The 27,982-nt window shown below is 43.4% G+C and overlaps 1 protein-coding gene across 1 annotated transcript; it reads right to left on the bottom strand.

Moving 5' to 3' along the window:
- Nucleotides 1-46: 46 nt before the first annotated feature.
- On the bottom strand, nucleotides 47-27,982 carry LOC121525604 (stromelysin-3-like). The gene is made up of 8 exons (XM_041811666.1): nucleotides 27,863-27,982; nucleotides 14,286-14,569; nucleotides 6,724-6,867; nucleotides 3,385-3,518; nucleotides 3,083-3,297; nucleotides 2,797-3,001; nucleotides 545-805; nucleotides 47-456 (listed from the first exon to the last, which is right to left on the bottom strand). Exons 1-8 carry the CDS (start codon nucleotides 27,962-27,964, stop codon nucleotides 341-343), a joined length of 1,461 nt encoding a protein of 486 aa, XP_041667600.1. The 5' UTR covers nucleotides 27,965-27,982; the 3' UTR covers nucleotides 47-340.

The following is a 27,982-nucleotide window of genomic DNA, read 5'->3' as shown; positions in this document are numbered from 1 at the left end:
GTAGATATGAGAACCTGACTGCAGTGAGTAAATGCTCTAATAAAAACCATTCCTGTAGTGGAGGTACGCTGGAGAACTTGAGATAAAGGATAACTTTAGCCTGCCACCTACTGGATGATGTTGAATCTTTGAATGAAGCTCAGTAAAATTTTAAAACCATTCAACCAAATTCAAATTGAACATTTTGACTGCTTTAACTTTGGCAGGAGTTTGTTCATTTTAAGGGGGTCTCAGTCTTCTTAAAAAACTACATCCGCCATGAACATCCAGAATGTTCTGCTGGGGCATGAGGCTGAAAAATCCGAGCACTGCTCCATGCAGCAGAAACCTTTTCAGTCGTTTAAGAGGAGCATCCAAAGAAGTCCATGCCGATGCTTCGGGGGTAGCCTCCGAGCACTTTCAGAGCCACGTGATCAAACTTCCAGTAGTTGAGCCCGCTCAGGAAAGTGGCATAACCTGTCGGAGAGTAAAAGAGGCAAAATTAGCTACGGACTTTTTCCAAATCCAAAAGAAAACCCAAGAGTGAGGTTTAAAAACGCCTCACCATATTTGTCCTGGAAGGCTGCATCGATCCGGCTGGGCACTCCTTCCCAGTCATGGATGCTGACTGGATGAACGCTGTCCACTCGGTTCTGCTGAGGGTCGAAGGACCAGTATGACGCCGACTTGAAGAAGTAGACTTTCTCCACGTGGTCTTTATCCCACTTCAGAGCTGCTTGGATATCCGTAGTAGGAAGACCGAGCTGCTGCACCGAATCCGGTCCTGTGATCTTCCTCTCTGCATCAAACACCCAGTAGGTGTCACCTGTTCTCAGAAAAATAAAGAAATGCATCCTGAAAATAAGATCTACTTAACCAGATCTTCTTGTTACCGATGTCCTAGTTCAGCAAAGACCTTTTTAAGCTTGTCCTTACCCTAAGACCTAATCCTTAAACCTAACCACCAACCTTAACCCCTGACCACTACCCATGACCCTACACCTAGAATCTAAACCTAACCCCCTAACCACTATCCCTGACCCTACACCTAGAATCTAAACCTAACCCCCTAACCACTATCCCTGACCCTACACCTAGAATCTAAACCTAACCCCCTAACCACTATCCCTGACCCTAAGCCTAGAATCTAAACCTAATCCCCCAAACACTACCCCTGACCCTACACCTAGAATCTAAACCTAACCCCCTAACCACTATCCCTGACCCTACACCTAGAATCTAAACCTAACCCCCTAACCACTATCCCTGACCCTACACCTTGAATCTAAACCTAACCCCCTAACCACTATCCCTGACCCTACACCTAGAATCTAAACCTAACCCCCTAACCACTATCCCTGACCCTACACCTAGAATCTAAACCTAACCCCCTAACCACTATCCCTGACCCTACACCTAGAATCTAAACCTAACCCCCTAACCACTATCCCTGACCCTACACCTTGAATCTAAACCTAACCCCCTAACCACTATCCCTGACCCTACACCTAGAATCTAAACCTAACCCCCTAACCACTATCCCTGACCCTACACCTAGAATCTCAACCTAACCCCCTAACCACTATCCCTGACCCTACACCTTGAATCTAAACCTAACCCCCTAACCACTATCCCTGACCCTACACCTAGAATCTAAACCTAACCCCCTAACCACTATCCCTGACCCTAAGCCTAGAATCTAAACCTAATCCCCTAACCACTATCCCTGACCCTAAGCCTAGAATCTAAACCTAATCCCCCAAACACTACCCCTGACCCTAAGCCTAGAATCTAAACCTAACCCCCCAACCACTACCCCTGACCCTAAGCCTAGAATCCAAACCTAACCCCCTTGTTGCATCAATTTCAAATTGTATTGTATCAGGGGAATCCTGAGAACAGTGGAGCAACAACCCGCAGGATTGTTGTGGGAAGAGATGATAGCCAGGTGGCAAGAAAGCTTAAGTCAGCTGATCCATTTTAAGGGTGAATGATTTTCCCCTGTCCCAAGTCCCCCACTGGCCCCCATTATCATGAAGCATCTTTTAGTAGACAAGAAACAGTTTGTCAAAGACAGCACTTGGGAGAACGATGCAGAGAACGTGACTAAACTTGACTGACTTTGTGGCTTATTTTGGGTCATTTTTGTCAGATAGGACCCTCTGGCACCTTGCATAATTGAGTGCAAAGCGCCAATTTTCAGTTAATCATACTGCATGCATGTTTTTAAGGTACAGCATACATTTCATGTCCATGTTATGTGCTCAGGGTTGTGCTTATGCATGAGCCACTGTTCCATAGTGAAGCCCACCTCTTCCTACAGTGCCAGGGCCAAGGATGTGCATCTTGCCTGGTATGGAGCACTTAGACTGGTCGGACCATCTGAATGTGGCTACTGAAACATGCTTGGCTATGGCATGGATTGCTTAGTATAAGTGCTGCTTTGTATTGCCTCTGTAAAGATGTGTGGCCGATCTTTTCTGGATCAGCTCGTTTAGGCAGCTGGCTCCACTGGAAAAAGACTTGGCCAGAGATAGATCAGAGCACGTACTGTGGAATTGCACAGATTGCCTACAAAGGGAGTGATTTGCTCCATAGTGCACTCTCCATGCACACCAGAGTATGTGGCATTTGAGGGTGAGTGTAGACACTACCTCCACTAGCACTGCAGCTACTTTTTTTGCCCCTGATGTCTCCAAAAACCAACTTCAACTCCCTGACTACCTGAATCACTCTAACATCATTGGACGCATTATCTGCATTTATCGTTTACTCCAAATGAAGCCTTTTAAAATCTTTCTCTGTATGTTGACTGACCTTGGAAGAACCAGATGTTCCCGGTCTTGTCTTCATACACAGCGTCGATGTGGTCAGGAATGCCTCTCCAGTGGCGTGAAGCCAGGGCTGGATAGCCCGCTTGTAGCTGCCCGTCACGAATACGCCAAACGTACCGGGACTTAAAGAAGAAGAGCTCTCCTCTGATCATGGACACGGCATCGAAGCTGGTCCTGCAGGCGTCCGGCTGGGCAAAGACAGAGCTGGGTTACGTTTGTCCAAAAGAAGCTGCTGAATACAAGAGTTTAAAGAAATTCCTGTGTCTTACCACTCCAATGTCGACCTCGTTGGTCTCCGTTATATCAGGGGGAGCATGCCGAGGCGGGCCGTATAAATACTGGATGCCCCTCTTGTCGTCCTCGCTCAGCCGCAGAGGGTAGGAGTCGCTGTAGAATGGATTCATCACAGCGTCATCATCCAGGGAGTGCTGCAGACCCAGAACATGGCCAAACTCATGAGCCGCCACCTGCAGGAGATCGGTGCCTAAACGGGATGGGAATGGATGAAAGCTTCAGCAGATTAAAGAAAATCCTTCAACATCATGGCTCTGTTAAACTAAAGTTTACTCACCCACTTCGTTTCCAACCGTCCAGTGCTCATCATAGTCAAAGTGAACCTCTCCTTCTCTGTGAGTTCTGGGGAAAAAGGCGTGGGCGAGGATTCCTCCAGGACCGTCGAATGGTAAGTTGTCTCCATGCCAGTACCTGCACAAGCATTTCATCTGTCATGCAGAAACAATCTGACAAATGTGATGCCACACAATTGAGCAACTTTTGCATTCTTAGGATGCTGCAATTCTAAGAACAACAGATAAATTCACCCTTTTCTGACTGCTCTGCTGATCCACCAATCAGAGAACCCCTTTTCACCTCTGCTGGGCTGAGTCTTTTTGGTGTGTTGCAGTGAAATTGTTCACATAATTAACTAACTAACTAACTAATTAACTCACCAACTAACCCTACCCCTGTCTATTGTAGTTTAAAAGTGTTTTTGGGGTGAAAAAGGGTCAGTGGGTATGACCTTGAAACTGTCTGCAGATTTGTGTTATTCTGTGCTCAGCATGGAGTCAACAGTAACTGATGAAAGGTCGACTCTTTAACTAAACAAGGGCTTGGCAGGGCTGTAATGTAATGCAACACAGTGAAATAAGAGCGATGTTATGACATGGAAACATCTTGGTCCAGATGCCAAAATGACTAATCTGAGCTGATAAAAATGTAGCCGGGGGCTCGTATTAAAGCACTGCCAAACAAGTCCTGTGTTGTACTCACACAGGACTCATAATCTGCTCTTGGGCTTGGCTGGGATACACCTTGATTTGTTTTTTCCTGGGTCAACCCAAAAAAAAGATCCAGGGATTTATGTCTCTGTGCAGATTACTGGGATCATCTAGGAACAGATGGCTGCTGTCTTCAGGTCTGTGTTTAATGTCTTTTTAAATTATTGGGTGCACACATTTCCACGAAGTCCTCCAACCCATGCAAGACAAAAGTTATTTGATCCAGTTATTCCTGAGGTCAGTCTCTGCCACTGGTAGTTAACTTGCTTGTTAGCACATGGAGTAAACTTAGGTGGCTTTCACACTAGTGGCCCAGTCTGGGATCTGAGTGCACTTGAGCCCAAAGTCTGGTTTGTTTTGGTAGTATGCCAACGAACCGCGCCAGGGCACCGGGCCCACTTGGGGAGGTGGTCTCAGTGCGATTTAAGTGGACTCTGGCACGGTTCGGATGAGATGTGAACGCAACCGCACCCGGATACAGGACAGAACGCCGTATCAGCTTTATGACATCATCTTAAAAACTAAACTTCTTTCCACAGCGCAGCAGTTTGTTCACATTTTTCCTCATAAAGGGCGGAAATCATCAGAATCCAGCCAATAAACGGTCTGTTGTGACTCACCTTACAGATGAACAGTTGGAGTCAGTGAGAGGAGGTGCAAAGGAAATAAAAGTCTCCTGTCACCTTTAAAACCCCTGTATCTGTGCAGTGTGAGCCCATTTAATCCTCTGAGCTGTAGTAGATGTGCAGATAGGAAGAGAGAAGTTGCTGGCATCTTTAAAGTGATTTTTATCATCCATGGCTGCAGGATGGACTTTTTGCCGTGTCAAAACAAAAATAATCTTTGCTCAGGTCATGACCCCAGTGGTTGCCATGGTAGCTTCTTCTTCTTTCTCCTCCTTTGTGGGGTTGTAAACCAGCTACATGCATACCACCACCTTCTGTTTCAGACCAAGTAAATACGCAAGTGCATCCGGGCACGGTTCTATGTTCCTAGTGTGAAAGCAAGCTGGGGGGGGGATCACGCTGCACTGTGGTTCAAAACAACTGGGCCTAATGTGAAAACGCCCTTAGTGAATGGTCATTGGAGAATGGTTAGAAGGACTATACATCCAGAATACAAGTTCTCACACAGTTTGTTTGTGATGTTCTTCCAGGGAGAATAAATCTGTCTGAGACGGTCTTCCAGCTCAGCTGTGTAGCTAACGTTGCACTAGCTAAGCTCTAAATCTGGGCTAACGTTGATAGTTGTGAAGTACAGAGCCACCTCCTTCTGTCACCTGTAGTCTTTGACTGAGGAGTCTTTTCAAGCATTAAAAGTGCATCTTATACACCAGATAGGCTAAACCAGGGGTTCTCAACCTTTTCGGCCCACGACCCCCAAATATAAAGGTGCCAGAGACTGGGGACCCCCGCTGTACCTGAAGGTGGTTGAACCTGAACACAGCCAGGCCACACATAAAGAGGTATGGGGGGGGGGTCTGGGACCAAGCCAAACTGGGGTCCCATAAAGGTCAGCAAAACCATGGTCCATTGTGAAGTTAAGCTGTGAAAACCATATTTTATATCTGACCTGAATAATAACCACTCTTATCAAAGAAACAAATATCTTTATTTATTCATTTATGTAGTAAAAAGCTGTCTTAAATGAAGAACGTTTGGTTAAAAACAAAATCAAAATGACTTAGAAATTGCTGATATTGGTAAATAATGGCCAGAAATGGTGGAAAAGGTGGTGAAATTAGATTTTTAAAGAATATAAATGGGTTACAAGTGGCAAAAAATAGATTAAAGTTGTAAAAAATAATCAAAATTGAGTCAAAGTGGGTACAAAAAGTGGTGAAAGAGGATTAAACAGTGTCTGAAATGGCTTTAAAGTACAATAAATTGGTGGAAATGAGGTGGATCATATTATCTGGCAAAAATGGGTTAACTGTGGTTAAAATGGGCAAAAGGGGGGTAAAAAGTGGTTAATAGTGGCAATAATGGGTCAACAATAGATAGAAAGTGGCAAGGATTTGTTTAGAAGTGGCAAAAATAGGCAGGAGAAAGTGGTGGAGAGGGTTTAAAATGGACAAAAATCAGTATTAAATGGCAAAAAATGTGCTAAACTGCTGAAATTGGTGTTAAAAAGTGATGAAAAGGGGTCATCATTCTGTGAAATTGGTGTAAAGAGTCAACAGTCTAATTTAAAAACATTGTTAGTTTTTTTAAGGCATCTGGTGACCCCCTCTCAGTGTCTCGAGAATCACTGGGCTAAACAACATGCACCTAAAAATAGACCTTTTATATTTGATCAGTGGCCACCAACCTCTGCTGCTTGACTTTAGCTAAAGAAGAGCCTCCAGCTCTGCTTTTGTTGTCAGAGATTCCAGAGAACCTCTTAGTATGACCTGGCCTACTCTGCCTCTGATTGGTTAACGCTGATGTTCTGAGTAATGAATAACGAGCCAATTACAAGCAGAGTGAGGCGGGCCACACCTCTGCCATCCTAGGAAACTAAATTACAGCATACTGCTGAATGCATCAGAGGGGTATTTAGTAGAGGGTCTAGGAACTAAGTCCAGAGTACCTGTGTGTACCCTTCTCTTCACCGCTGTTCATCGTGTGTGTAACAGGAGCCGTTCTTACCTGTTAAAGTCGATTATGATGTCTGCTTTCTCACTGATGACCTCTCTGAACCTAAGAGGAGTCACGTCACTCCACACACTGAACGCCTCCAGGAGAACTCTCCGGACTTTGTCCTCACTCATCTGCCATGGGAAACGGAGAATCCTGAAAGAGACATGAGTCAAGGATTTTTATTTATGATCCAGGTTAGGGCAAAAACCATCAAATAACAGGGGAAAACATGATATTAAGGCTTATTTTTAAAGGTGTACTCTGCCACCTTCAGAGCGGACTTTTAGACCAAAACAAACACCCTCCCCTCCTACCTTCACATCCTTTACTTACAGACCAGCTTACCTCCCTCCATCGAACCGGACCAACGAGCTGATCATAACACTCCAGAAACTGGACCCTGATAAACCCAGAAACTCAACCCTGATAAACCCAGAGACTGGACCCTGATAAACCCAGAGACTGGACCCTGATAAACCCAGAGACTGGACCCTGATAAACCCAGAGACTGGACCCTGATAAACCCAGAGACTGGACCCTGATAAACCCAGAGACTGGACCCTGATAAACCCAGAAACTGGACCCTGATAAACCCAGAGACTGGACCCTGATAAACCCAGAGACTGGACCCTGATAAACCCAGAGACTGGACCCTGATAAACCCAGAGACTGGACCCTGATAAACCCAGAGACTGGACCCTGATAAACCCAGAAACTGGACCCTGATAAACCCAGAAACTCGACCCTGATAAACCCAGAGACTGGACCCTGATAAACCCAGAGACTGGACCCTGATAAACCCAGAGACTGGACTCTGAAAAACCCAGAGACTGGACCCTGATAAACCCAGAGACTGGACTCTGAAAAACCCAGAGACTGGACCCTGATAAACCCAGAGAATGGACCCTGATAAACCCAGAGACTGGACCCTGATAAACCCAGAGACTGGACCCTGATAAACCCAGAGAATGCCCACCCTCCTGAGCATGCCTGCCCAGGAGGGCAGACATGGGAAAGACACATGGTCTAACAAGTTTTTTCAGAGGAGCCCAGTCGGTATCTATGGCATCAGTCACCATCCAGGTGCCTCAGGAGTAGAGTAAGACCAGGAAGACCAAGGGCCTTAAAGGACTGCATGGTTAGATACCAGGAGGGTCACATTGTCTTGCTCAACTCATCGCCCCCTGCGTGAGTCCCAGTCTTTGGTTGAGCTCAGCCTTGCAGTCAGCAGATAGATGGATTTGTCTGCCAAGGTAGACCTGATCTACAACTTCCACACTGTCAGCATCCACAGACTCAGACTAGATGGCAGCAACAAGGCATCCCCAAATCCCTGGATCTTTGTTTTGGTCCAGCAGGGGTACATTCCCACACTTCAGCCTTCTCAGCATGTTCAGAGAGAGGACATCTACAGTCTGCACAAGGATCACAGCAGCAAGGACAGCTCTTATCAGTTTAGACAGTCCTCTCTCTTTGCTCACAGCAGCAGTGGTTAAAAACATTCTATCATGTCAAAACACAAAGTATTTAAAAGCATCAGGTAGCGAATACTTTGACAACCCTAGCCTGAACATGCTCGATGGCACTGTCTTTTATTTGCTCCATTTTTAGTTCTGGCAGATTTTTCTTTAATAAGTGAAGTTGAAATTGGAGGCAGTCGACCCGTAATCAAGAATTTCAGCATGGAGCCAGAGTGAATGAGTAACAGTTTCCAGGTTTGAGCAGGTTTAAACATCTGTAGTCTGGCAAACGTTTCTGAGCTGACAGAGGCAGGCCATCCAGATAAAACAGACTTATTTATTAAGATCAAATGAAACGTTAACAGCTACACCGGTTTATTTAATCTACGTAGCGTTCAGAATCAAAGACAGGCCTCCAGGTGCACTGATCAGGCTGCTGAGGTCTCTAGTGGAGCCAAATATGTTTGGTTTGTTTTTATTTGGTTTATGGAGGGATAAAGGCAGTTGAAAGCAGCCACTGTCTGAAGGAAACAGCTGCCAGATCTTAGTCATCATCACTGCGGTGGTATTCGAGGTTGTAGTTCTTTAAAACGGATCCAGAAAGAGAGCTGCTGTGATGACAATAAAAGAGGCCCTAAAACTGAGCCTTGGGGGATGCCACATTAAACACAGCCTTACTTTAGCGTGTTAGCACCCATGCCAGAGTAAGAATCTATTAATCCAGGAGCCCCCAGTTAAAGCGCCTGCAGCTCATTTGAACCTCCCACACCAAATATGTGATACTTCCATTTTCCCTTACACAGCAGCACTGACACGGCTCACCTCCTGCTCCACACCAGGGGAATCCCTGAGCGTTTGCAGTCATCACTGCCCGAGGTGAGGTTGTTCAGATTACATCCTGTGCTTCGTGCCTGAGCTCGTCCCCACAGATCGACAATAAGAACGAGCCCATTCTCTCTAAGCAGCGTCTGATTACACTAAATTACCAGACTCACACTAAGTGGACTGACTGACATGAAAGTGACAACGCTCAGGATGTTGATTCTAAGGATTTATCTTAAAGTCACTGCAGTTTTAAAGCTGCTGGGTTCAGGTTCACTGCAGAGACTCCTGCATTAAAGCCAGAGTGTTAGATGTTTGTTAGATGTTGCACGGATTAATGATAAAGGATGAAAAAACTCTACCAGTATCACCACTGCATAAAAGGACTACTATTCTCCAGACCCCAGTCAACACTGCAAAACCTCAGATCTTGTCAAGTTTATTTTTCTGATTTCTGCTCAAACATTTCTCATTATTAGGCTCCAGGCAGAGCAGGCGTCTATATTCAGATGCTGGAGTCCTCAGTGCACTGGTTGTGGGATTGATTTCAGTCTCAGCACCATGTGGTTTTATTTATCACTCTTGATGAATAAAATTATTAATGGGTCACCACCCTGGAACAGGAAACAACAACCAAAAAGGAGCAAAAATCAGATAGTATATTTCAGTATTATTATTTAATAAATACTGGTATCTAAATAAATTGAAAGTGTGAAATCATGACTGACTTTTTCAACCAGAAAACTATTGCCGTTTTCGGACACAATAATCACAGACACTGCAAAGTAGATCAACAACATAAGAAGACAATCAGACAAATGCAGCTTTAAACGAATGAAATGCTTCCTACTGCTAATTCAGCCCCAATCAAAGCCTTTTCATTGTGATTAGTCTGATTTTCAACAGATCCTGAAGTAAGCAAAGGTTAGTCCATTTAAGTTCCTTCCACGGTTCCAGCAAGTTAAAAGTCTCGTGGCAGAAGATTGCGCTTTAAGGCCCATTTATACCCACTTTACATACGAAAATGTATACGTCCTTTTCAAACGATGTTACCGTCACTGCTCTCATTCTTCCATGCATCCTTTACGTTGGCATGGATGTTAACCAATACATCCACTGGGGGGCAGCCCAGAGTCAAAAGTTTATAATGACAACAAACTCAAAAACAAACATGGCGACTGTGGAGGAGGTATTGATGATGTACCTCTTGCATAAAAGACACAAACGGAGGCAGAGTTTCTATCCAACTCGCACAACTTTTCCTCAAAACATTCCGCCGTTGTTATTTCTTCTTCGTGTCTCACTAGAGCTACATATCAGGTAGTGACAGCAACACTGCCCCCACCACCTTCAGATAACATTACTAGTTTGTGGGGTTGCTGAAATCCTTATTATACCAACTAGTCCCTCTTAAAATGAAGGAATTATATTAAATAAAATTATCCATGACTGAAGTTGTCAGCTCTTCAGTTTGGTAAATGTCAAGTTTTGAATTAATGATGAATAATATTGAAAGAATCCCAAATGCATGGAAACAGTGAACGGCATGTTTAAAACACTGCTGTTAAAGACATATATTTAACTTTGTCACGCAATTAGTACCACGAACGGAGCAACAGGTACTGAGCATTACAGAAAATACTGTTTAAACATTCAGCTCATTTGACTTTATTAAGCTAACAAAAATGAATTATTGTTTATTGCAGCAAATATTTATTTATTTCAGAACAACCACTGTTTACGCTAAATCACTTTAGTAAGCCCTTGGAAGAATCATGTTTTGCTATTACTGCTACTGTACGGGAAGTTCCAAACACATTTATAGCAGTAGACCCCCCAGGAATAATGAGGTATCCTCCTTATTTATTTACTTACAGTTTCCAAAACAAACAATGTGAACATGTGATTACAAAAATACAGCAATATTTAAAAATCCACGGTGAATTTCTATCAAACAACTGTTGTTCGTAGTTAGCATCTGTCGTATTCAGATTTACCGTAGCGGCCCAGGAATAAGATGGACAAACTCCAAAACTCTGAATAGAAACACACCCAAAAATGCTGCTGGGACTGAAGTTACTCATGTCCGCCATCTCCTGGTGTGAAGTGGTAACAGCGCAGACCGCCACCATTAGCCCTATCTCCCAATAGTAAAGAATCTGTTCAAAAATTCCTGGATCCAGACGGTGATCCAGATCAGTCCCAAAATCTAATCAGTTCTTCCTGATGCCATTTCTGACTTTTCCTGAAAATTTCATCAAAATCTGTCCGCAACTTTTTGAGTTATGTTGCTAACAAACAAACAAACGAACAAACCCACCCGATCACATGACCTCCTTGGCGAAGGTAATAAACAAACACAGTTGATGAGGTAGGAAGGAGTTTTTTGCAGTAAAGTTAATTTTTTTAAGGAGATGCCAGGAGGGCAAACTGCCTTCACCTGCTGCCTGTCCACTCTTTTTCCCCCCCCCCCCCCCCCCCCATGGGTGATGGGAAAACCTGACCAAGCCAAGCAGCACATCTCTGCTCATCAGCTTTGGTTACTCTTTTTATTGAGAGCCCTCTGATGACAGGATGGACATATTTTTGGTGCTGCTCTAACCACAGAGATGCTTTTAAGTGGCTGGAAAAATGTAGAAAATATCTTTAGAATTCTTTTTATTTTAAAGGGAGAGCCCCAGAGCCTCCTCTTTACTGAACATAATCCAGACAGTGATTAGATTGTCAACACTTTGTCATTAGGAGAAGAGTTCAGTGTTATCCAAACATTCACTCAGGAAGACAATGTTGTCAGAGGACAGCAGGTTTAAACCTGTACTGTTTTATATTTGCACCTTAATGTTAAAGCCACCACAGGCTGTAAACACCGACAGAGCCCACGTAGACACCGGTTCTGTTTCAGACACGCAGCTTTGGAGATCGACTTCTATTCACAGAGCTGAAACACTCCATTAAGTTTCTGTTCAGCTGAACTTTTTCACATCAAAAGCCTCAAATCTCACCGTGGGGATTTGTCAGAAATATCCAGTTGAATGCCCTGAATCATTGGAATTACTCATTTAAGTCTAGTTAATGCCAATAGTCCATGAAAATACCCAATCTGATCGTCTCTCCTGTTTGGGGTGATTTTTGACTTCCTGTGCAGGTCTGCCCCACAGATGGACCCGACAGAAACATGGCTGCAGCAAATAAAGCTGTTCTTTTTATACAGTAAAGTTTGAAAGAGCTCAGAACTGTTGATCAGACAGTATAAGGAAATAGAAGAACAATCACTGTTTTGCACAAGTAGGAGTTAGAACAAATGAGCAAGTGCAGGCGGCTTATTTAAAACAAAGGCAAAGAGAAATTTCCTCTTCTGCTGCAAATTTTTGGCAGCGTTGGCCGGTAGAACGATGTAAGAACAGCTCCCAGATCAAATAGATGATGCATGAACATGCATGTCTGAATCAGATAGATCTTTGTGAACAGAGAAGTTTAAATCTCCAGTCAGAACAAATCCAATCAGATTGTGATGTAACTGCAGCTACTGATTGGTCAGATCTGTTCTCAGAGCGGGCACGACTCTTTCAAACGGGAGTTGTGAGATGGATCGGCCAATGATGACAAACGTGAATCTGGACAATCCATCGGCTCTGCAGGGCTACGCTTTTGTTGAGATGTTTTTACTAAAGGTCAAAAAACGAGTCAGGTCTGTCTTCAATGAAAACAAAGAGACATCCATGAAGAAGCTTTATCTTCAACATCTATCACAGCTTTTAGACACTTTTGGCTGGAAGTCATCAGATAACATGGTCACTCTTTCAACTGTAACACCATGCAGCAGAAAGGACACAAAAGCAGCGATGACATCGGCTGTCATGAACAATTAAACAACAACCTTAAATGGCCGGGTTAGTGTCAGCTCTAAGTAGTGATGTACTCAAGACCACACTATCCAAGACCAAGACTTGGCCGAGACCATAGTGCACCAAGACCAAGACCATAAAAATCAATTTTAAAAAACCATGACAAGGTTGAACAATTGAAGAGCATTCTCTCTTTAATTTTAGTTTTCTTTTTAATAAAATTGACGGATCAAAACAAGGAGTCTGCAACTCTTTCAAAGAACAGCATGCAAAAATCTCAAATCTGAAACAATTTGTTCAACTAACTTCTAGTGGAAAATAAATCCTTGTTTGTATTTAAAAGCCACCAACAAGTCTGTAATTATTTTAAATACCTGAAAATGAGATGTTAATCTAGATCAGTCAGGTGACTGAGGCCTAGAGCGTTCAGAGGTATTTCTGACCAGAAAGAAGACGGCCTTATGTCTGACCTTTTGCAGGTGTAGCTATTTATTGTTTTAGCAAGTCCCGCCAGTCCGAGACCGAGACAAGACCGGGTAGAAATGCTCTCAAGTCCGAGACAATACCAAGAGTTTCAAAACGTGGTCTTGTGACCGGTCTCAAGACCAAGACCATTCTTGAGTACTACAACACTAGCTCTAAGTTCATTGTTTCATTACTTGTGTATGAAAGCACGGTGGAAATCTCTTCACGTGCCAGTGCTGTGATATCTGCAGCCTCTTCTTCTGAAAGCTGAAGCCTTCATGGTGTAGTGCTTAAGAATAAATGAATTCCTTACATCCCCCAACAATATCTCAAGTGAGTTTTTGCAACATAAAACTACATTTCATTTACTGCATAACATAAATTGTAGTTTCAATCAAACCGCCGTTTTCATGGGTCTGCCGCAGAGTTTAAGGTTGTCATTCTCTCTAAGATTGATGCTCAGAGCTTTTGTCGAGCTTGCATTTTTGTACGTTTTATGAGATTTATGAGATTAGGGCCATGAGCAGCTGTGCAGTTTTTTCTCTCTTGGCTTTCTGAATGTGTTTCCAATTTGCACAAAGATTTTACTGCATGCTTTGAGACAATATGTCAAACTTTGCACTTTAGTTAATCAACAGACCACCAGCAGCTTCTCCCCAAACATCCAGAGTCCTCCGCTTCATAAACACAAACACGTATTCATCCACATAAACAGGACGAGGCGGCGATGAGGGATGGCGCTCTGCTTTGACCACACTGGTAAACAAAACCAACAAATACCAACGGCTGAAAAATAATCATTATCCAACAATGAGAGCTCTAATTACAGAACACCCCATGGTTCATGAAATAACAGGAAACACGTCCTTTACTTTGTTTCTCTGGCAAATTAAATCCACAAACAGCCAAAGCTTTGACATCACGAGCCATCGCTGAGTAAACATGCATGAACCACACGGTAAATATTTGTCTTTCTTACTTGTACGTGAGGTCAGTCTTCTCCCAGCGGCCTCCAAACAGAGCAAACCTCTTCCTGCGCTGCTGTCGGCTCAGGCCGCCTTTCTTCTTCTTCAGGTTGTAGTAGGACAGGCCCACCTGGGTTAAGGTGGGAAAGTCTGGGACTCCACAGCGAGGACGCTTCCAGAACTTGGTGTCATTTTTGGAGCCGAGCACAGTCTTTAAATGGTAATCTTTACTCAGAGTGTCCTGTTCATGTCTTCCCCTTTTCTTCAAACCAACATGGCTGCCGCTGTGATCCCATCCCTGCAAACAAAAGCATGATAACAAACAGAAACAGTCTTTAGTTTCACATGGTACTCGCTGTTTTGAGCATTACAGTGTTAACTTGTATGCTGATGATATCATCCTCTTTGTAACAAAGCCTTAAACCTGAAAGTGCAAAGACCTCTGGGTAGTGACCACAAGAATGAGATTACAGATGAGTTTCCTTCTCCAGTCCAGGCTCTGCCGTTAAGGCAGGGTCAGATATTGCTGGCTCACAAGGACTGGAGCCAGTTCATGTGGTTCAAGACTCTGATCAGGATGCCTAAAGGATGCCTCCCTTCCAGCCACGGTCTGGCAGCCTCAGCATTCTCTTGAAGGAGACACAAAGTGTTGCTAGACACAGGGACATCAGGGACTACTGGCACATGCTGTAGCCAACCACCCATAGTTACTGCCTCTGTTTCCTCGAATGATGCTGATTGGTCCAATCATTCTCTGACCAAAAACAAGCAGATCAGCTTTAAGCTTTGGATGGATGGATGGATGATGACAGATGGATGGTTGGATAGATGGATGGATGGATAAATGGATGGATGGATGGAAGGATGGATGGATGGATGGATGGATGGATGGATGGATGGATGGATGGATGTATAAATGGATGAATGGATGGATGGATGTATAAATGGATGAATGGATGGATGGATGTATAAATGGATGGATGGATAAATGGATGGATGGATGGATGGATGGATGGATGGATGGATAAATAGATGGATGGATGGATGAATGGATGGATGAATGGATGGATGGATGTATAAATGGATGAATGGATGGATGGATGTATAAATGGATGGATGGATGGATGGATGGATAGATGGATGGATGTATAGATGGATGGATGGATGGATGGATAGATGGATGTATAAATGGATGGATGACAGATGGATTGTTGGATGTATAGATGGATGGTTGGATGTATAAATGGATGGATGGATGGATGGATGGATGGATGGATGGTTGGATGTATAAATGGATGGATGAATGGATGGATGGATGTATAAATGGATGGATGGATGGATGTATAAATGGATGGATGGATGGATGGATGGATGCATAGATGGATGGATGAATGGATGGTTGGATGTATAAATGGATGGATGGATTGATGGATGGATGGATGGATGGTTGGATGTATAAATGGATGGATGAATGGATGGATGGATGTATAAATGGATGGATGGATAGCTAAGAGGTTTTTTTAACACATGCACTCCTGAGAATTCTAGAAGAATCCAGGAAAGCCTGTGGGTTAAGTCTCCCTGGGTCAGTCGTTCAGACGTGCCTCAAAGTGGGAAACTTTCCAAGACGTGAACGACATGAAAATGTCAGCTGTCAGACGTTCTAATGACGGGTTTGTGCCATTCAGACCGCTCCATCTCTACCCTGCTGATTAGAATTTTTAAAGCCAGTGAGGTCAGCGTCTCTGAAAGCGTGTGATTATTGGTACGGCCCAGGTTTAGAGACGCTGAGTGAGCTTTTTAACAGAGAAGCTGGACCTGATGGTATCTACCCTCGTGTGGAGGCTGGGAGGGGAATGATGGGGTGGGAAAATATGGCTGTGTTGGTGGTTCTTTGTCTTCTGTCACTGTGAGTGCGTCTCTAAAAGTAGGATCAGCTCATACCAACAAGGAGAATTGAGAACCTGGCTCTCTAAAGACACACCTGGTAGTCCTCAAATGATGCTGATTGGTCAGATCTGTTCCCATACTGGGCACAAACTTTTCAGATTGAAGCTTTGCTAGATGGATGGGAATCCTGGTTGTTCTCAGTGATCCAGATCATTGGACTCAGATCTTGTGGTTCCTAGATCTTTATTTGGTTCCACTGTGGCTTCATGAGATCAGCCAATGCAGTATTTTGACATATGATTCATAGTTGTGCTCATATTTCACTCCAGCTGCTCTGAATTATTGCAATCAGTGAAAATGCCCTGTTATTATTTCTCTAACTTATCCAGTCTCCCTAAAACGTCTTGTAGGCCAGATGAAACCTGCTCACTTCTAGTGTGTGGCTTGCCTGTGGTGGAGAAAGATCCTCTCTATTTCAGTAGTGAAATAACAACACCAACCAAACTAGTCCAAAAAATCAAAAAACCTCCTCCACCCCAGCCTCTTCCTTCATAGACTAAAGCTCCACCTCCTCCACCCCAGGTCCTCCTTTATAGACTAAAGCTCCACCTCCTCCACCCCAGCCTCCTCCTTTATAGACTTAAGCTCCACCTCCTCCATCCCAGCCACCCCAGCCTCCTCCTTTATGGCTTAAAGCTTGTAACACCCTCATTTTCAGATTCCTGCTACTATGGATTAATTACTTTTGAAATAATTGCATTGTTTTCAATACACATGGTCCTACCTATGGAATTATTTATTGCTTGAATTTGTCGAAAAATACAGAAGATTGACCTAAGAAAAATCACATTTTAAATCGCAACATTGGGGGAAAAAATTGCAATTAGATTATTTTTGCAAATAGTTCAGCCCTAGTTTTAAAAGACGTTCTTGAACGACACATGCAGAAGGGACACCAGAGAAGTACCAGGTCTGATTCTTTATGCCATAAACAGAATAATAATGCAGCGTAGAAATAAGTCGGGCCAGTAACAGAGGGAAAGTGTTATATGCTTCAAACAGATCCTAAATATCTCCACACTATCATCTCATGATCTGTTTTGAAATAAAAGAGCCCTAATTTCCCAGACAATCCTTTGAATATTCACCTGGGGTTCTTCTGAAAACATGTTTGCGATGGTATCAGGTACCAGACCACCAACAGTCAGAAATAAAGAGGCTGTCAGGGATAAATAATGAGTTATGAATCTGCCACTAATCTGTGTGATAAAACGTCACACCTGTGCTCTTTGTGCTCTGCAGCTTCATGGGAAACAGCCAGGATTACTGAGATCCAGCAGACTGGAGGTCACTTTAAGATCTAACCTCAGTGATGTGAGTCAGTCGTCTCCGCCCACTGCAGAGGGTGATTAAGGTCTAACCTATCGATGAGTTATCCCACAGAGCAAACAGGCGATCAGTGAGTGGACTGGTGTTTCTAAAGAGCTTTTAATAAAAGGATTAAGGCTGCATACTTGTTTAAGTGCTGAACAATAAAAAACACGCTGGCTCTGAGTCATCGGAGGAGAATTCAGGTGTGATATCTAGGTCACATCCAGAGGTTTGTTTTGCTGTCAGGAGAAAAGTTGAAGAGTTTTATTGTTATGTATGAAAAGAACTAGAGCTACCGCCAAAGGTTCCAACAGTGGATGCTGAGAATACAGAGAGCTGACCATGAGGACTACGGACCCTAACATTCAACCAGACTGAGCATCAGTGCAAAGCTTGATGATCTGTCCAAGCATTTCTGAGATATCGATGTGGCAGTGACCTCTAACCTTCACTACCCAGAGGGTTTATCTTCACCTGACAGCCAAACTACCGCCTGGTGGTGTTCTGCCTCCATGAGGTGCACGATAACCGGACAGAGATCTACAGCAGTGGGTCAGGGAGGAGGTCAGGGGTTCTGTGGGAGAAATCTTACAAGCAAAGGACAGAAGGCCCAGTGACCTTCAGCCCATGACCTCCAGCATTTATCCAGTTTATCCATCAGAGAGGTTGTTTAGATATTTCATTCACAAGAATGACCAGGATCAACAGACACTTGCACATTTGTGCAACGACAACCGTTACAAGACGGGAGAGGAATCTGTCTGCAGCCCAGAGTTCATATGGCAGCTGTTTTTAGTTTTAGTCTGTAGATGAAAAGCCTTTCAGAATCAAATATCACAGATTTTTAATGTGCACTGAAAACTACATTACATTTTAGTCTAGTTTTAGTCAGCTCAACAAAAACTAAACTGACTTAATCTTAGTTTTAGTCATCAAAGATCTATTTTTGGTAGTCGAGTATAACACGTGCAGCGGACGGCTGGATCGGTGCGGCGTCATTGAATACTTTTGGGATCAAAAAGACGTTCAGTTCAAGTGACTTCCGGTATTAGTAGACGAGATGTAGCGGCACTCGACTGACTTCCTGTGTGAAATTGGGGTTCAGCTGCATCCAGGTCCCTCTGGCTTTATTGGCAGAGTATTTCCCTCATCAGTGGCAGTTCAGGCCTTAGATTTTGCTTTTAACATCTTAAAGATTTTATCGGTGCTTGTTGCATCAATGTGGGTTAAAATAGATGAGAAACTGGTCTAAAATGCTCTCTAAGCTTTTTCTGCAATCTGTATGCAGACAAACAGGGAGGGAAAGTGAAAAGAACACGATGGACTAAATAAACCCTGGTTAACATCAGCTATCTTCTCTTTATTGATCTGTAGAATCAGAAATCTTTGTTTGGCTGCAGATAAGTTTGAAGTGAAGGTCGTCAGCCAGCTCCATTATCTTCTCTTATTTCTTTGATGGAATCTAAACAACTACCGGCCCATCAAAGAGGAAATATGTGCCCTTATTTTCCTAACAGTTATCCAGGAATCTGCTGGCTTCACCAGAAAGCCCAAAACTTTCCCAGTGGAACAAAAGCTGATTGATTCTGAGATTGCTGCGATCCAAAACAAGTTTGACGTCTGCAGATGTGGTAACAGCCTGTGGTGGCTCTGGCAGAGCCCAGGAGGTTTACAGCCGCAGGTTTAGCTAGTGACACATATGAGGCGAGAAGTAAAGGATTTTTAATCTAACCAGCGTAAACATGGAGTTAGAACAAAGCCCGATGGGGTGATCCTGACATGTCCCAGCAGGGCGCCGCGGTTCCTCCGCCTCCAACTCAGACTGACGTGGCCGAGCTTTAACCCACATGGAGCTGCGAGGCGTCTACAGGAGGAGCATTGTTGTTTTATCTATGAGGTGGCATCTGTTACATCGGTGGTCTCTGCTAATGTCACTCAAACATTTACAGTGTGTGTGTGCAGGTTTGAACACGCACATGACATGAAAATATGAGCCACACACAGACACACACAGCTGCAGCATACAGCGTCAGCAGATCTCTGGAAAACCCCACAGAGGCGTGACATCAGGCCGTCTGCAGGACGGATGCTGATCTGACAGGATGACTAAGTTCACCACTGTAGAGAGGCGACTGGTTTCACCCAGGGCTGGGCCACATATTCAGTTTTTAAGATGTAAAGTTATTAGGAAGCCAGCCCATTCCACCCACATAGACTGTAATGATACTGTATTCAAATGCATGCACTTTAATATGGAGTTGCCCCCCCTCCTGCAGCTCTAACAGCCTCCACTCTTCTTGGGAATGTGTGCCCATTCATCCTGTAGAGCAGCTTTTCAAACTTTTTTCACCCAGGGCACACCTAAGGCCGGCCACACACTAGACCATTCTTTAATCTGAAACGATTTTAAAACCGTGGGAGACCACAGACTTCAGGAAAATTTCCAAAGATTTTTCATCTTTAGTCCTCTGAACACATTAGAGACTCAGCCAGACTGTCAGATCACTGGAGACCACACACCTGCAGACCTGCCTACGACCTCACGTGATCAGGTGACTTCAGGAAAAAAACATGGATGTCCGTCGATACCGTCTTGCTGTCTCTCCACGACAGGCTGTCCTGGCAGAGTTACAGATGCAGCAACAATCACAAAACAAGGGAAAGACTCAGGACGAAATCCCGGCTGGAATGAAGGTACAGTTGTGTTCATGGCTGTGAGTGGTGAAAGTACGTATGATCCGTCTGGTGACGCTACCCGGTCTGCTCGCTCTCATTGGTTGTTGTGGGTACTCCGTCAGCGGCACTACGACCCAAAATCATACATATCAAACATGTTTGATATTTATGATTCCGGGTCTGGGAGGCTACGAGGCGATTTGGAGCAGTAAATGAATCGTGTTGACACCACACACACGCAGACTACTCAGACAAATAATCGTTTGTGACGCCGCTCCAGACGCCACGATCATCAGAGGAGGCAAATCTCGCCCCAAATCGGGCTTAAAATCCTGTAGTGTGTGGCCGGCCTAAGGTTAAGCCAAAATCTCAAGGCAAACCATGTTTAAATTGATAAAAACTAGTTTTAAATAATGTTACAGTCAAGGTGGGAGAGCATTCTGGGGTCCAGCCAACTGGGGATCATGGAGATGGCAAAAGAGGGCAAAAAGTGGCAGAAATGGGTTAAAAGGGATGAAAAAACTAAGCAAAAAGTGGCAAAATAAAGTCAGAAATGGGCAAAAATTAGTAAAAAGAAAAAAAAGTGGTCAAACAACGGGTTGAAATTGGCAAAAACTTGTTGAAAGAGTAAAAATAGTGGCAAAATGGGTTACAAGTGATAAAAAGGGCAAAATTGAGCAAAAAGTGGCAAAACGAAGTCAGAAATGGGCAAAAAGGGGTAAAAATGTGGCCAAACAACTGTTTGAAAAGGGCAAAAACATGTTGAAAATGTCAAAATAGTGGTAAAAATGGGTTACAAGTGATTAAGAGCAAAACCGGGCAAAAAGTGGCAAAACAAAGAAATAGGTGAAAATTGGTAAAAAAAAAACAAAAAAAAAAGCAGCCAAACAATGGGTTCAAATTGGCAAAAACTTGTTAAAGGTGTCAAAATAGTGGCAAAAATGGCTAACCAGTGGTCTAAAGGGTTAAATGTTGTAAAAGGGTGTTAAAAATGGATTACAAGTGATAAAAAGGGCAAAATTGACAAAAAGTTGCAAAACAAAGTCAGAAATGGGCAAATATTAGTTTAAAAAAAGAAGTGGTCAACCAATGGCTTGAAATTGGCAAAAACTAGTTGAAAGTGTCAAATTAAAGGCAAACATGGGTTACAAGCAGTGTAAAAAGGTTAGATGTTATAGAAGGGTGGTAAAATGGATAACAAGTGATAATAAAGGCAAAAGTGGGCAAAAATTGACAAAAAGGAGGCATAAATGGGTTGAAAGTGTCAAAAGGTGGTAAAATAGATCACAAGTGGCAGAAAAGTGGCAAAAAAGGGTTAAAGTTGCTCAAAGGTGGTAAAAAGGGGCTAAAAGTGATGAAAAAAATGACCAAACAAGAGCAACATTTGTCAAAAAGTGGCTAAAAGGTAGGAAAATGTGTTAAATGTGGCAAGAAGTTCCAAAAAAGTGGCAAAAATGGGTCAAAATAGTAATAAAATGGTTTAAGTTGTCAAAAGAAGAGCCAAAAACAGGAAGAAAAGTTGGTTAACTTGGTTAAAAATAGCATGGGTGAATAATTTCAACACCAATTTTAACCCAGTAATAGCCTGCCATGCTTTTCAGCTCTTAATGAGGGAACTGTTAGCCAGGACGCTAGCACCAATGCTACTGAGCCAACACACACACACACACACACACACACACACACACACTGATATCAATAAATCCCAGCTGGGGAGGTCCCACTCTCTGGGGGTTTTCAGGGGTCCAGGTCTGTGGGCAGGCCTGGTTACAGGACTGGCCATAGAGTTGTAGTAATAACGGACTGTACAGACTCCCGCGGCACACCTAGACCGGCCTGGAAGATCACTAGCGGGACCTGCCCCACCTTCTGAGAACCACTGCTGGAGAGTTTTTCTGAGGTCAGGCTCTGACGTTGGACCAGAAGGCCTGGACCACAATCTCTGCTCCAGTTCATCCCAAAGGTGCTGGATGGGGTTGAGGTCAGGACTCTAGTCTTTCTAGTCCTTCTCTGGTCTCTGGGCCACAGTCCTGCTGGGATAGAAAAGGGTCTTCCCCAGACTGTTGGAAGCATAGCGTGGTCCAGAATGTCTTGGTCTGCTGAAGCATGAAGATCGGCCTTCACTGGAGATAAGGGGTCTAGTCCAGACCCTGAAAACCAGCCCCATACCATGATCCCTCCTCCTCCAGACTTCACAGTCAGACCGTGCTGATGCAGCAGAAACCACCAGATTACCTGATTAAAACTGAACCTCATATGTTTTTATGTCCACATTTCCCAACCCCAGTTTGACTCCTAGAGTTCAGATCTCCTTCACAGACGTCCTGATGCATAAAAAGTGGAGATAAATCATAAGAACTCCATCAGAGGTAAATATTTAACCACAGAACCTCCAAAACAACCTCCAGTGTTCCATGTTTTATACACAGAGCGGCTGATTCTGCCCAGTGTGGGGGATAAAGAGGATTAACATGAGTCAAGATGACTGATCCTTTATTATGAACCCCCTGCAGCAGCAGCAAACCACATGTGTGTGTGTGTGTGGGGGTGTGTGTGTGTGTGTGTGTGAGGGGGATGGTTTATATAGAAGAGGAGTTATAAAGAACCTAAACAGCCAACATGGAGGCTGGAGATATAAACACCAGGCTGCAGCTGCAGAATCAGAGGATCGGTCATCCTCCACACTGTTTTCATTTACAGTCATCACAGCTGCTCCAAAAGCGTTTAACAATCTTAAAGTGGTATCTAAAGTTAACTAAAGTGAGCAGCTTTAAAACAGACGGCTAATAAAAGCTAGAGCCACGCTGCTGAGATGGCTGAGAACATGTGGGTCAGACTGATGCAGAAATACACATCCTGAATGCTAAAGAGTGTCCTTCATGTCTGATACCAACCATCACACACCAACTCAGTGTCCTAAATAACACTAAAGAACTCTCTGTTAGCCGGACCACTGTCAGTAAAAAATAAATGAGGGAATCCTAGCAGTACAAATCTGGAACTTCATGATCCTTTTAATTGGATGAACCAAACCAGTACCAAACCATGACCCCAAAACCCCGGCACATCTGTAAACCCTTAAAGCCCATCAAACACTAATCTAGAAAGGTCTGCTTCTGATTGCTTTGTTTAATTTTCACCAAGTTTGCTCTGGTTAATGCTCCTTGGCTAAAAACTACAGAGTGCACCTTTAACCTCCTGAGCTCGAGCTTTTGTTTGGACTTCAGTTTTAGTTTCTCCCACTTACTCGGGATAATCAGGACCTGAGAGTTTGAAATGCTCAGTCTTGGATTTTAACAGGAATTAATTCTGACAAAAATTGATGTCCAATATCAGCACAAATTTGCTGAAATTCCAAAGAAACTACCAAAATTTCTGTGCAAAATTCTAAATCATATTTTCAAAATTTCCATAAAAAGTACCCCAATTTTTTTCAAGTATTCCTCAAAAGTTTCAACTAAACCTTATATTTAAAACCTAAATTTTATTGAAAAATACCATTTAATTTCCTGAAAAACTTCCAAACAATACTGAAGCAAATTCCCCAAAACAAATACATTCCCAAGGTTCCATGAAAAACAAACATGCCAACAAATTCTTCTGTTAATTCCATTTCATTCTAGCAATATCAAAGGAAACCCCGCCTCCCAGTTCCAAGTCAAATTCCCAAAATTAAAAAATAAAATTCCAAAATTTCTGTGAGCATACCTTAAAATTTAGAAGCAAAAAAAATACAAATAAAATTCAATCAAATCAAACACATAAAAATATCCCAAATTTTCATGCTAATACTCAAAAATTTTCCTGCAAAGTTTACATTACAGGGTCTTAGGAGGTTAATGTTCACGTCAAGAGTAACTATGAGTCTGCCTTGAAATGATCAGTGAACCAATGAAAGACACCTGAGGAGACAAAGCCTCTAAGAGGGTTCAACTCCTTGTCCTGGTTATACTTCAGTATAATCAGTGCTGCAACTCTACTAACCTGCATGATCAAATACTGATGCAGTTACTGATGAGAGAAGAGAAGAGAGAGGACAGCAGGGATGGAAAGTTGCTGCTGAATCAGCTGAGGCAGAGGGCGGGAGGATTTTAGCACTCTAGCCAATGAGAGAGACGGATGAGGAAATCTGATATTTTCAGATGACGTCAAGTAAGTTTGACTAGTCGTGTCATCATCTGCAGCCGTTTATCCCACAGCAGAGACCTCACATCTGTCTGTAGACATTACTCAGACTGGCAGTCACTGAGCCGACCAATCACAGGGCTCGTGGTCTGCATCATTTTGACGATACATTTTTGAGGAGGTGCATGTTGGCTGCTTGTGTCGACCTCTGCCTAGGTTTCAGGGCTACAACACAGAAGCATAAACCTTACTATATTTGAGGTCACAGTGACCTTTGACCTCCAAAATCTCACTGATTCACCCTCAAGTAAAGTGTAGGTTTGCACTGAATTTGACAAAAATCTCTCCATGCATTCTTGAACACACATTCATTCTTGATGACGCTGCTGTCGTGGCATGTATCAGAAATGGATAAGAAAACGTAGTCTACATCTAAAAATGTAGATTTCATCTACAAAAAGGGGCAGAGCTCCTCTTTTGCATGAGAAGACTCCGACCAACAGACATCTGCAGTAAGATGCTGCAGATGTTTTATCAGTCTGTGGTGGCAAGTGTTCTGTTCTATGCTGCAGTCTGCTGGGGAGGCAGTGTAAAACACGAGGATGCAAGGCGTCTGAACTAACTGGTGAAAAAAGCTGGCTCTGTGGTCGGAATCAAGCTGAAGTCATTGGAGGATGAAGGTGGAGAGACGCGCAGGGAAGAAGGTGGAGGCCATTCTGAGGAACATGGATCATCACTTCATATCTCCCTAATGACCAAAGAAACAACGGGGGTGAACGGATCAGGATGTTATCTGACTATTTAGTGCTGCTTCATGTGTTTTAATCTATTCCATCAGAGCTGCAGCTGCCAGGGGCCAGAGAGATCTTTAACCAGGTGTGGCCTTAACAGACCTTTACAGTGATAGTAAACTCTGAGTTAATGAGTGAGCTGAAATATAAAAGAGTGGACTGAAATCACACCATGTTTGTAGACACAGCGCGTGTCAGTTCAGGTAAAACAATCTACATGTTGGTTCACATGTGAACCTTAACGTGCTGTGACTCCTTCATCTGTTTGACTCATTCATCCTCCGTGGCGTGAACTCTTCTGTCGCCTCGCCTGACTTCCTCACACGTTGACCCAGGTCCAGTTACTGCGGGCTGAAGGTGTCGTAGGTAAACAGGCTGTTTAAATGAATGACTGGCTAGAAATGAACAATACTGGATTTCTGATGGTATCTGGTGCTTTTCGGTCTCATATTTGCTGATACCAGCGTAGGCAAAGAGACCATAAACTCAATACTCTTCACGTAAAATGAAGCAAGGGCTGTACAATAATCAGGCCCCGTGCCCAGGTCCACCTTAAGAGGGGGTCTTTGACATGATTAGCTTGTGCATGAAACTGGTCCAGAGTTCTGAGTTCCTGTGTGCAAGCAGAGCTGCAAAGTTAAAAACTTCACGCTGGTGCAGTACGGTCCGTTTCAGCCTCTGAGCTGTAGGGAGAAGTGGATGTAGGAGGAAGGCTGCTGCTGCCATCTTAAAGGGATATTCCACTATGTTTGAAGTTTAATCAGATGAGGTGTGCAGCAGTAGCAGTAGCATTAGCCTCCAATGATTATAGTCAGCATTGCTCCCTTAAGCAGGACTCTGGTTGAACCCACCAGGAAGCTAGGCTAGACTGTGTAACAGATGGGTCCAGCTTCTCTGTGGAGTTTAACGGTTTTTGGTAGAAAATTGGCCACAGAACAATGTTGGCTCAGATGTACACACTGTTGAAAACTTTTAAAGCATTTTACTCTTTACCCAGAAGCCTCTGTGTTTTTGTCACTATTTCGCCATGCAGGCTCTGGCATGCATGTGCACATGTTACATGTTTGTGCATTGCAAAATAGTAAGAAAAAACACAGAAGCTTTCTGGGTATAAACTAAGAGGCTTTTAAAAATGTGATAGTGCGTACCTTTGAATCAACATTGTTTTGGGGCCCAATTTTGACCAATAACTCGCAAAACTCCTGTGAGAAACTGTCCCCACCTGTTAACATGTATAGCCTAGTTTCCAGGTACAGGCAGAGTCCTTCTTAAAGGAGCAATGCTTACTGAAATCACTGGAGGCTAAAGCCGCTACTATTTCTACATACCTCATCTAAATTTACTCCAAATCTAGTGGAATATCCCTTTAAAGATAAAAACCATCAGTAGTAGCAGGATGACTCCATCGTCTACACAGAGCAGAAACAAAAGTTCTTCTTTTTCCTTTTTGCAGATTTGCAAACCAGCCTAGAGTCAATAAATGCATTGCACCGTACCGTAACATGTTAACAGGTCATATTTGATTTTTCAGGAGTTGAATGAATGAAGAAAAAAACAGTAAATAAAGCTGACAATACGCTGTCTTTGCAACTTTAAATGCTGCTTTCAACAGATGAGCAATGGGTTGGTTTTACTGCAGGTGTTAGCAGAATAATGTAGGTTTAACAAACCTTATCTTACACTTAATATTTAAAATTCCCCTGAAGTGTAAAGGAGTGGACATTTAAAGATCCAGAAGATTAAAAATACACAATTTTTGCTGATAAAAATATACATTAATGCAGTTTTTAGTAAGGAGAAGTCTGCCAGAGCGCGTTCCCCTGGCTGTCAGGGCTTGGCTGCATGTTTTAAAGATTCATCTGTCAACATAAAAGTCTTATTGGTGTCTTTCCTAAGCTCTCAAACTTCCAGCAGGATATCTGAATACCAGTGTTGGATATTTGTGAGCTGCCATCATGTTTGGCAGCTCTGCACTCTCTCTGAATGATGCACAAACAAAAGCCTTGAAGCAGCAGCGCGCTCTGATCTTAGCGAGCAGCTCTCTGCTGTTTTCTGTTTCCCCTGAGTCAGCAAACAAGTGCAGTTTTTCAGCCATGACTTGTCCCTGCACGCTTAATCTCACCGTCTAACTCGAGATGTTGACGGATACACTGGAAAACAAGAGTGCATGCATGAAACTGCAGAAACGTTTGAAGAAAAGGGTCCTTGTGTGGGTTAGTCAGTGGCATGGCGTGCAAAATGTTCCTGCATGCAGGGAAAGGAAAATTATTTAAAATGTTTAGATTTTAATGAAGTTATGATGAATTATCTCAGCAGAAATGTAGGATGATCAAAGCTTTAGAGTATGTCCTTTTTGCAGCTTCACATCCAGCCTGCTGTTAGGCTGATTATCAGTGATGCTGTGAAACTTTAAAGACTTCCTAACAACAGCCATAAAATCAGCACACTGAGGGAACTAAAGCATTTATAGTCTGAGCTAAAGTCCACATGCAGCCTTGTCTGAAAGACAAACATGAGCTCAACCTCTGATTACAAAGGAGCAAAACATTTCCCTTCATTTCTGACTTTATTAAAGTTTAATAAGTCCCATCTTTACTGACTTTATTAAGCTCCTTCACTCACATGCTACCTAACCTCTGCCTGTAGCTCCATCTCTCCCCTCACAAACTTCCTCCATCTCCTCGTCTGATCTCTCATTCCCTCTACTTTCTCCAGCTTTCTGCTCGTGTTGGACTCACCTGCAGCTGCTTGTGCTTGCTGCCGGTCCTCCGCTCGTGTACGGGCAGGGAGTGAACGCAGAAGAAGAGGTGCAGAGCTAAGATGCTGCAGCAGAACATCATCTTGTTGCAGAGACGCGG

Source organism: Cheilinus undulatus, linkage group 17 (genome assembly GCF_018320785.1).
Source record: "Cheilinus undulatus linkage group 17, ASM1832078v1, whole genome shotgun sequence".
Classification (NCBI taxonomy): domain Eukaryota; kingdom Metazoa; phylum Chordata; class Actinopteri; order Labriformes; family Labridae; genus Cheilinus; species Cheilinus undulatus.
The sequence above is the reverse complement of the archived record's forward strand: the minus strand, read 5'-3'. Positions and strand labels throughout refer to the sequence as shown.